At 25.7% G+C, this 12,511-nt stretch overlaps 1 protein-coding gene across 1 annotated transcript in view; it reads left to right on the top strand.

The window, feature by feature from the left end:
* Positions 1–12,511, top strand: part of LOC100200074 (beta-glucuronidase) — a 47,863-nt gene that overhangs the window by 10,872 nt on the left and 24,480 nt on the right. Inside the window, exons 3-4 of the mRNA XM_065807123.1 lie at positions 5,775–5,953; positions 6,290–6,555. Of these exons, the coding sequence (XP_065663195.1) occupies positions 5,775–5,953; positions 6,290–6,555 (445 nt within the window). The remainder of the gene's footprint in view (positions 1–5,774; positions 5,954–6,289; positions 6,556–12,511) is intronic.

The raw sequence follows: 12,511 nt of genomic DNA, 5'->3' as shown, positions 1-12,511 counted from the left end.
CAATTAAGGACATTCGAAAAGAAAACTAAGTAATGATGTCAATATTTATTAAATGAAAAGTTATTATTCTTATTTATTATTATTTCAAATTATTCTTGTGTTATATTTTTAAGGTAAAAAAACGTAATTTAAAAAAGAAATTTTAGAAAAAAATTAAATAATTAATTTGAATAAAAAATATCAAGAAATATAAAAACCATTAACCGTTAATTAAGTTTACAGCGTAACATTTTAAAATACATATATCAAAACAACGAATCAAAACTAAGTCACTAAATTATACTTCAATACTAAATCAATAAGAAGTTGCGTTTTTGTTTGATATTATTTTTTTATAACATAAATAGTTGAAAATAAAATCGCAATCTGACAATATACAAGAAGTTTGGAAGTATAAAAATCTCTTTCGTTGAAGTAGTTTCATAACTGTGATACTAATTCAAACATTTTTTGACGAAAGAATTATGTAACAAATAAAAAAAGATATAAAAAAGAAAAAGCTTTTTATGAGTATCGCTTTTTGCAATTTTCATGATCGTGCTCGCCGACGTTATCCAGAGCGCACATAATCACGCCCAATGAAAACATATTCTAATTTTACGAGCGCGATATAACATGCTTGACGATTTTTTTTATCACAAGCCCTGTATATATATATATTTATATATATATATATATATTTATATATATATATATATTTATATATATATATATATATATATATATATATATATATATATATATCAGTCTTTTCTGTGTGAAATTTAATGCCAGTGCATAAGAAGTACTGACAGGATGGTCATTTTTAAGTCGACCTGCGTGTTTTAAAAAATTCATTTTTTTCTGCAATTTAAATTAAAGTGAAAATAGCAAAAAGAATGCTTTGAATAAATACTAGATAAAATAGTTTTTAAAAAAAAAGCCATTTTTATAAAAGTTGAACAAATAAAGTAAAAAGTTTTGTTGCTATTTAAAACAAAACGCTTTTATTTTCTTGGCAAGCACTATTTTATGCCCTCACCAAAGTTTTTGCGGCCATGTGGGTGAGCGCAAAAAGACTTAAACGCCAAAGCTCTCGCAAAACGAAGAAGACTAATATATATACAGGAATTTACACTCGGACTTTTGGTCGAACTGGCAACTGAAAGCAACCAGTTCGTTAATTTTGGTTATCTTTTTGACTTTTTGAGTTGCCTGACGCTATTTTTTATAAAAATTTTTGTATTCTAATTTTTGGATTTCTTGCATATTCTAGCCATTTTTTATTATAGCCCTAGGTGTGGACTAGAAATAATTTGCATAATATTGTATAATAATGTATAACAGTAATATTGTAAACTATTGATAACATTTGCTTTTCTACTTTCAGATAAAGCACATGTCGATATATATGCCATTAGGTTTTTCACTTAAATTGAGCGCTTTTTTTATCAAAAAATTATGCGCTCTTTTTTTCAAAAACAAAGTAATGACAAATATAAAAAAACAATTTACAAATACTTTAAAATCCTTCGCTTTTAATGTATTTATTAAAATCTTATTTGTTACATGAGCTTAAAAACTATTGCTATTTTTAAAGTATTTTAAAGTATCGTGCTGTAATAAAATTTAATTTTAAACTGTGCTAAAAATTATTTAAACTAATTTAACAAAAATTTTTAATAGAATCTAAATTCAGTATTTGAAAAAGATTATATTTCCTTGTAATTTATTTCTCAAAACAATCTTATACTTAACATAATCTTTTGTTTCTTTATCACAATTTATTTATTTTAATAAGTTTATTTTTACGTATTTAATGTAGTATTTTTTAACAAAGACAATTTATAGATAGATTTAATCAGTTACCAATAAGATATTTGTAAACGTAACTTATGTTGATAAACGTGTTACGTCAAAAGAACTTTACATGATATTGAATTAATAAGAAACAAAAAAATACATTTGTGAAAAGAATTCTATTAAACAAAAGCACTTCTCCCTTTTAAAAGAAAAAAAAATTTTAATTCCCTTTCGCCTGTAATAATCTATGTAATCTATGATGGAGACTTATTTTACATAATGAATCAGTTAGCAGACGATTAGAAAGAAATGAAGCTATTTTACATTCATTTGAAACTAAATTTTACATTCAACATTTTACTATTTTACATTCCTTCAAAACCAAAATTAAAATTTTTAAAATCATATTTAATTTAATGTCTTTTAAAATTAAATCTTTTTTATATAACAAAAATTTCATAAAAAAAACCCTCAGTTGTGGTTTTTTACGACATTTTCATATTTTCTGAATAAACGATGTTAAAAGATAATTTAAATATTCCAAAAAAAATGCCTTACTGAATGTTTTTGACGTCTACATTTTACAAAAAAGTTTTCGCTTACTGAACGCTTTCGATATTTAGGAAAAAAGCGAGCTGCGTAATGCTTCTTAACAAGGCCTGTCAAAGTATTTTTTTTTTTTTAATGGCAAATTTAGTTCTGTTACTTTATCTCTAAATCCTTAAATAAAAGTTGTAAAAAAATAAAATAGTACTTTTGTTTAAATGATAAGACTTTTTAGTTTTTTTTTATTTACAACTTTTTTTATGTTCTAATTAATAATAAAAAATGGTGGTAACAAACTTTGACGCTGTGACTTTAAAATATAGTTATAAATATAATTATTATATTATTTATATTTATTATATTCTTTTATTTTTTAAGATACAAAAAAAAACTAGAACTGCCGATAAAAATCAATCAAGGAAATAGTTTTAGTTGCCCTTCACAAAATTGGATTGTCTGGTACCGTCGGGCGACCACGAGTGTATAATATATATATATATAATACACTTGCGCCGGAAAGTAGGTTGACAAAGCATAAAAATATGAAATCTTTCACTATAGGCTACTCCATAGCGCGCTTATAAGCATGCTTAACGGGTGATGCGGAAGTTATCGGACAAAATAAAAACGTCAATAACTTATTTATAAATAGAAAAACAAACTACTATTATATTTTTTTAAAATAAAACATTTATCTTTTAATAAAATATATTATTTTTTATATGAAAAAACACCACCATCTGCAATTGATCTCAATTTTGCTCTGATGCCTTTCATATGCGACTGTAAAAAGTTTAAATCAATTTCTTGTAGTTTTAGTTTAATGCGATCAATCAAAACTTGTTCTGTTGAAGCTTGCCAATCTCCCTCGTAAACCTTCTGTGCCAAATGTCCCCAAAAATTTTCAATTGGTCGTGCTTGAGGCACATTTGGGGGATTGGATTCTTTATCAACGTAATAGACATATTGGTCCATCCAATTTAGAGAATCTTTAGAATAATGAGAACTTGCTAAATCTGGCCAAAATAAATAGTTAAAGTCTCTATGATACTTGTGAATAAATGGAAGAAGTCGTTTTTCTAAACATTCATTAATATAGATTGATAAATTGATTGCTACAACCTTGGAAATGCGAAACAATGGCTCGGACATACCACGGTCAGATATGGCTATCCACATTAATAATTTTTTTGGAAATTTCTCTTTTCCTATAAAACGAACACTTTCTGGGCATGTCTTTTTGTTGTTTGTGTAGTATCCAGAATTTCCAGGCATGTTGTCCCCTGCAAAACAAAAGTATTTTTCGTCATCGATGACTAGAAGCGATTTTGTGTTATGGAGTTGGTTAACTAGTTTCCTGCTTCTTTTCTTTGCCTTTATTTGTTGTTCTATAGTGTATTATGGTGTCTTTTCACGTTTTCTATATTTAATATTCATTTTTTTTAACTGACCAACCAATTGTCAATTGATTTAAACCGAATTTAATACCTATTTTTCTTTGACTGACCCCTTTTCGATTGTTGACAAGTCTCGTTAATTCGGCTTTCTTTTTTCTAGTCCAGGATGTCGGACAACCAGGGTGCTTTCTATCAGAAAACGATTGAACAGTTTCAAGTCTTTTTAGGTTATCATATATTGTACTTCAAGCAAATCCTTCCTTTTCAAAATGATTGACAATTTTTTTTTTTTTATTTTAGGTTTATTTACAAAAAACATTTTCAGTCGCTTTCGAAAAGATTCTCGTTCAGCTGCATTTAACCTCATTTTAAATAATTGTGTTTCAAATAATAAAGTTTATATTTTATAGAACGTTTAACTAATTATTATGCTCAAATAATGAAATTAGGATTTGTCCGATAACTTCCGCATCACCCGTTAGTCATTATGAATAAAACAGTTCATCCAAAGTCAAAACATTTTAGTTAGCTATACTTTTACATCCGAAGTGAGAAGTTAATTTATTATCATTTTTTGTTTATCAGAGTTTTTACGAACTGGTTGGAGAGAAAGTTGACAAAAATAATTTCTGTTTAAATTTTATTCTATTTGAATCAACATTCAAATATATGCCTATGTCTTTATTTATGATAATGGTTTGTTATTATACATTTAAAAAAATTAATTCCAAGTAAATTAAAAAAAATTAGAATGTATATTATAATTAGATATTTATTCAAGATACTGAAAGTTAGAGATTTAATGCCTCACCTGTGACAAATAATTTAAGAGTGAAGATAAGCCGGTGAATGTTTGAAAAACATCACCAATATATTCCACATTTCATGAGGTGTAAATAAGGTTTGCAAAAATAATTCTTCGACTAGAACCATTCTTTTTTACCACAAAAGGCAGATAATGAAGGACAACACATTGTCAATGATTAATGAGAATATGGGGCGAGGCAACAAAAGTACCATTTATTTCATTGCGAAAGCTGAAAGAAATTTTAAATTTACCAATTGGTGATACTTAAATCAATCCCAGATTAAATAAAGCTAAATTAGGTGACCACGAGGCTCGAAAAAAACTACTGTTTTAAAGATTAATGTGGCAAAGCATCTGAAGTTCACCAGAGAACAAAGAGCCTTGATAGTTTTGGGAAAATAACTTTTGAAAAAGTAAATTTGAACTAAAAACCTGAAAACATTGTCAAATAATGGGGAGAGGGTCACGAAAAGCACATTAAAATACTTTAGGAAAACCTACAGTAAAATATGGTGGAGGCTCTATTTTAGTTTTGGGCTGTTTTTCTTGTGATGGTATAGATAAATTACAATATATTGATGGTAAGATAACTCTTCAAGGCTAGCGTAATGTAATAAAAAATAATTTTTTGAGATTCAGTCAATCAATTAGGACTTATAGGCAACCACATCTTTCAGTAGGATAATGACCCCAAAAATACTTTCAAAGACACATCCATCTCAGAGCACTGACTAAAACCCAACAGATCATCTTTAGGACAAATTGAACTGCAAGGTACCCTGAAATAAAGGAGGTTCTAAAACTCAACTTAAATAGTTAAAATGGTTTAATATGTAATTAAAAAATCATTTGATAGTATGCATAGCTGATTGCTAAAGATCATCAAGTCAAGAGGCTTTCAATCCCGTTATTAATCATTTTTTGATAAATATAAAACAATTAATTTCCTATAATTTTTCTTTGTTTTCAACTTACTTTCTGTTTGTGTTATAAGGAACCTAAATGTATTTTAGGTTTGTGGTATTAATTTATTTAATTACCACTGAAATATATTAATGAGTAGAATAAACATATTTTACATTTAAAGAAAAATAACATCAGCAGTTTATTTATTATACCTTCGAATTACTAAAATTAAGGTTTTTAACTTTCTGGCATGACTGTATAAATATATATGTATGTATGCATGTATATCTTTTTATAGGTATGTATAGTTTATTTATCATATTTATATTTTTAAGTGGGTAAATGGAGAAGCTGTAATGCACCACCAAGGTGGTCATCTACCATTTGAAGCAGAAGTTACTAGTAACTTAAAGTTTGGTGAAGAAAACCGAATTACTGTTGCTGCTAACAATACGTTAACTCCTTTTACTTTGCCACCAGGTTCAATAGAATACATGCAAAACAGTTCAACTAGGTACCAGTTTTTTTTCATTTATGTTTAGAATACATGCAAAACAGTTCAACTAGGTACCAGTTCTTTTTCATTCATGCTTAACAATGATCAATATTTATACATAATTTTACATAACTTGTAACAAAATGGTAATGATTGCAAAAATTAATTTTAAATAAAAGTATATATTTTATCTTTTTTGCATTTTTGTAAAGATTTCATTTATTTACAATAAAAAAAAAAAAGTAAAAATAGTATACTTAGTATAAATATAATTTATTATATAAATTATATATAAATTTACATATAATAAATATTTTACATATAAATTTATTAAAATATAAACGTAAAATTTAGAAAATATCCGCCTGGCTATTTTGTTCAAGTTCTCCAAATGGATTTTTTTAATTATGCTGGAATTCATCGACCTGTGAAGTTGTATGTAACACCCACTATTTTTTTACTTGATATATCCGTTACTACTGATATAGATGATGACACTGGAATCTTAAACTTCAAGAGCAGTGTTGCTGTTGTTGAAGATGATGACCAAAAGAGAGATACAGAGGAATCTGTTTATATGACATATGAGATAATTGATGATGCTGGAAACACAAAAGCAGGTTTTAATATATGAGATTGATTAATTACTTTGAAGTTTATTTCATGTTTACAAATATATAAATATAATTTTTTTTACATTTTGACATAAATTTTTTGGTAATAAACTGCTCTTTGTGTTTAAAGAAGTCAAAACCAAGTACACTTTAAGTACAAACCATTAGGTTTAATCGAAGAAACTAATTAAATTTTATCGTTTTTTAAAAAACTTCATAAAAACAAATTAATAGAGTATAATGTTTTTAAAAACATTTAAAAACTTTTTTATATTTATTTTTTTACTGTTTACATACATAGACTGACTGATAGGTAGAGCATGCGAGGAGTGCTACTACATTGACTGACAAATAGGTAGAACATGCAAGGAGTACTGCTACATCAACTGAGGGTTTTGGTTTGGGCAGACAATCTATCAATTAAAAGAAAAACTTTTAAAAGTTTTTAATCTTTTTCTGGACTTCAAAATTAATTAAAAAACTTTTTAAAGTTTACATTTTAGAGTATTCATATATTTTTTTTTTCTTTTTTTTTTTTTTTTTTGTTATTTCACCTCCCCAAGGCCCAGAAGGCCACTACAGATAAGGAGGCTACTTAATTGTGGTTATAACCCTCTCTCAACTCTATAACTCCGAAACACGAACCTTGACGAACAAGGCCGCTGCACGGAGAAACAAGTTGATATGTGTATATATGTCTATATATATATATATACACATATATATATATATACACACACATATATATATATATATATATATATATATATATATATATATATATATATATATATATACACACACATATATATATATATATATGTGTGTATATATATATATATATATATATATATATATTTATATATATATATATGTGTATATATATATATATGTATATATATATATATATATATATGTATATATATATATATATGTATATATATATATATATATATATATATATATATATATATATATTGAGACGCTATTAGACGCACTCAAAATATATAAAATTGCTGTTTTAGGTAACAAAAAAAACGATTAAATAGAAAAAGTGTATCTAATAGCGCTCTTGTATATATGTATATATGTATATATGTATATATGTATATATATATTTAAGGATATATATATATATATATATATATATATAAAGTCTCTAGTGATATATATATATATACATATATATATATATATATAAATATATATATATATATAAGTATATATATATATATATATATATATATATATATATTTATTTATATATACATATATAAATTTGTGTTTATATATATAAATATATATATATAAATATATATATATATTTATATATAAAAATATACATACAGTGAATAAGTTATAGACCACTTGTATAATGAGGCGTATTTACAATTTTTTTCCTATATAATTTTTTATTACAAAATTGATGAGGAAACATGAGGGATTTGTTTGTTTATTTATTAAAAGGATGTGTCATAACAACTACATCCAAAACAGGATATTCGAAGAATGCTGTTACAGAAATCACCCATAAAAAGTTTGAGGCAAGTTACACCACCTATAAAAAGTTTGAGGCAGGCTGGGAATTTTTAGAAATAAGTGAATAAACAAACTTTCTGAAGTCTAACTTATAATTTAATTAATATGTTTACAAAAACTAAATATAATTATACATTTTTATAAAATGTATAATTATATTTAGTATAAAATGTATAATTATATTATCCTAATTTTAACTAGCGTTTTAATTAAATTTTTTATTCGTCAAAATAACCACCTTTATTCTGTATTACAGCTGTATAGATCCTCAGCATACGATTAATATATATATATATATATATATATATATATATATATATATATATATATATATATATATATATATATATATATATATATATATATATAAATATATATATATATATTTATATATACGTATATAAATTTGTATTTATATATATATATATATAAATATATATATATTTATATATACGTATATAAATTTAAATTTATATATATATATATATAAATATATATATATATATATATAAATATATATATATATATATATATATATATATATATATATATATATATATATATATATATATATATAGATAGATAGATAGATAGATAGATAGATAGATAGATAGGTAGATAGATAGATAGGTAGATAGATAGATATAGATAGATATAGATATATATATTTATATCTGTTTTGCGCTTCAATAATGAAAGAACAGTTAGAAGTTGTTATAGCTAATTTCTAGAATGGAATGTTTACTATTATTAGGAAAAACAATGTGAATAGAAATTCAGAAATATTTAGAATAAAATTTAGAATATTTTTAATTTTGTAAAAACGTCAAGTAAGATTTATTTGATTATTGCTTGTATTGTTTGTAGTCTATCGTTTATAATAAAAATAAATTTTCATAAAAAAAAGTTTTTCAAATTTGTTTTCGTAGATTTTATAAGCTTTTTATTAACTATTATTTATCTTAAATTGTTAAACAATATGCAAGAAGTTGGGAAGTATAAAGAGTTACTTTGTTTACATAGTGTCATGAGTTGTAGGTACTACTTTAAAACAAGAACGTTTTTTAACAAATAGAATAAATAGAGCACGGTCTCTTATGCAGAAATTATCTCTAAGTGTGATTATGCACAGAAATTATCTTGAGTGCGCATAATCGTGCTTAATGACAACATTTTGCAGTTTACATTTACATACATATTACTATGTTTACATACAATGTGTATTAGGGTGTGTCGATTTTCACTTTTTTTTGAAATTTGATGATGGCTAGTATTTTTTTTTTGTAAATGAGTATGCAAAACATGAAAATATTTTTTATTTGGAAAAAAAAATCTTTAAAGCTACTTTTTTTCACCTCTAAACTATAATTTTATTGGACTTGGTTTTTATTCTTGAAACTGAAGTTTGCCGTTAATTCCGAAGAAGATCGCATTTATTTACCAAACCATGAAGTAAACTAAGATTTAACTTTATTCGCAAAATCCTCCATTTTAAAATTTAGTTTAACAAACAACGTGTAAACAACAATTATGTTTTAAATACACACTCTCCTTTTCGCAATGCTTATATTATTTTTAGATTATGTAGGAATGATGAACTTTGTGTCTTACATTTTATTTATAAAGCATTATAAATTGTAGATTTTTGTTTGTTATTAAATTTTAATACCTTTCAAAAACTTGTGTGTGTGTGTGTGTGTGTGTGTGTGTGTGTGTGTGTGTGTGTGTGTGTGTGTGTGTGTGTGTGTGTGTGTGTGTGTGTGTGTATATATATATATAAACTTTTATTTCGAAAAATTGTTTATGTATATATTTATTTATAATAAAAGTTTATATAAATAAAATTAATTTATTTTACAGAAAGATGGCTTAATGTTTTTAAAAGTATTACTGTATTAGTAAAATGCCTCCGTCTTATTTTTTTATTTGTAGATAAAGTAACGTATTTTAGAGCATAAACAATTTTTTGAATCTTTTTAAAATATATATATATATATATATAAAAATGTCATATACCACCAAAACCAGAAGTAAATCAGCTTGTCAACTTAGTAATTTGAATGGAAAGAGTTCAGAGTTTCTTCCATCAGAACTCCCAACTTCCAGAGATATTCTCAAGTATGGCCTATATTTAAGGGAGATTAGTGAAAAAAATTACAGAAACTATACTGTAGATCAGGTTGTAAAAGATATTATTCCAGGAATTTTGTTACAGTGGAAAAAAGCTAATTCTCAATTTATAAATCCAGTTATTAATTCTGAAAGAAGAATCAAATGTAAAGTAAAAGATTTGTGGTTATTGGCTGTTAAAGTTAGTAATGGCAATGTAGCCTCACCAATTAGAAATAGATTTATGGAAAAACTTGATAAACTTTTTGATTTGTGTACATGCAAATGTAAAATACTTTTTTGCTTAGAGAATAATTGTGAAGAAAACTGTGACAGAAAAGCTCACATTGTATGTATTTGTAAAAAAGAAAAAAAAATTCCTCTTCTTGAGTTGGACTTTGTTAGATATCAAAAAAAAAAAGTTGGAACCAAAGCTATCCTTCAAATAGCTGGCATTGATCATATTGAAACTCGAAAACAAAATAAAAAAGATAAACGATTGTCAATAGAAAATCAGGTTTCACAAATAAAAAAATAGAAAACAGACCAGGAGATTCTTAATCAAGAAAATGATTTTTTTTTCCCCAAGAGTGACTCAGACGAAGTCTGTGAAGATACAAATGATAAAATAAAAATTAATATTTCAAAAATAAAAAAAGTGAAAGAAAAAAGTGTATTATATGACACAGTGAATATAAAAAAATGTAGCATTAGCAAGCTTAAGGCAAACAGGTTTAAGAAAAACTGCAGAAATAGCAACTGCTGCCCTTATTGATGCTAAAATTATCACTAAAGGAAACACTTGCCTAATTATTGATCACAACAAAGTTAAGCGAGCTCAAGAAAAAATTGGAAAAGAGTTGACCTTAAAACTCCAAAATGAACCTAACAATAATGGTTTGAGTTGTAATATTTTTTGATGGTAGAAAAGATGACACTAAAATTTTCTTTGATGTTGAAGGCAGAAAATTCCCATTACTAGAACTAGGGTTAAGAAGTCTTATTAAGTTTCTTGATGGTCCTACTAAAGCCAGCAACCATTGGTCAGGACCGCTGGGTAAGATGTTGAATGATGCTGCCAACCTTGAAATTAACCCAGAATTTTTAAAAATGTGTGAAAACTCTCCAATTATCTACGTTAGTCCTGACATTATTAAAGATCTAAGCACTGATCGGAGCTATGCGTACCAAATTGTGACATCTATTAAAACTGGAGTTCTGCCTAAGAGACTTGCATTACTAGAAATCGGTCCTGTTTGTCATAGTAGATGGCTAACTACTGCTTTAAGGTTTTGCAGAATCTGGGTATCCAAACATGGGTTAACAGGTGACCTTTTAAATAGATTGAAAATGATTGTTGAGTACATAGTAGGTGTCTATATTCCTAACTGGTTTAGCATTAAAGTAAATTCGTGCTGGGTGGAAGGACCAATAAACTTACTTAAACATATGCAATTACTAAAAAATCAAACTCAGGAGGTAATTGACATTGTTTTACCCACTTTCAAACGATCAGCATGGTATGCTCACCCTGAATCAGTTTTCCAAAGTATGCTTTGTAGTCAAATTGAAGATGAGCGAAAAGAAGCAGTTGATAAAATATTTAAAATAAGAGGAGCAGGGAATGAGGCACTTCAATTTGGAGATTGATCTTTTAGGATTCAAAAGACTCCTGCCATCATTATGGAAGCAACCTGTTTGTCTGAACTTATAGACTGGAGTGATATTACTGAACCACCTCTAACATGCCATTTATCAACTGAAGCAGTTAAAGAATTTATTAACACTCCAATGAAAGTAATAATGTGGCCTTCCCATACACAATCTGTTGAAAGATGTGTAAAAATGACATCTGAAAGTGCTTGCCATGTCTTTGGTCAGGCCAGAAGAAATACTTGCATTCAAGGTCAAGTTGCTAGCAGAGAATTAATGTCCAATAATTCTAGTAAGAAAGACATCGTAAACCTCATTAAAAAAAACTAGTTGCAAACTATTATTTAATCATCTTTAGTTAGATAACTATTTCTTGGACTTTTTTATGAAGTAAATATAAACATATGTGTGTATAAAAAACTTGATGTTCTACTTTTTACTTTAAAATGTAAGCTCTTTCTAATTAAAATAATGAGCTGATATACATTTAATTTTTGGTATTACAAATGTGTATGATATATACACATGTATATATATATATATATATATATATATATATATATATATATATATATATATATATATATATATATATATATATATATATATATATATATGTATGTATTTACACACATTTGTAATACCAAAAACTAAGTGTATA

This window comes from Hydra vulgaris, chromosome 10, assembly GCF_038396675.1.
Source record: "Hydra vulgaris chromosome 10, alternate assembly HydraT2T_AEP".
Classification (NCBI taxonomy): domain Eukaryota; kingdom Metazoa; phylum Cnidaria; class Hydrozoa; order Anthoathecata; family Hydridae; genus Hydra; species Hydra vulgaris.
The sequence above is the reverse complement of the archived record's forward strand: the minus strand, read 5'-3'. Positions and strand labels throughout refer to the sequence as shown.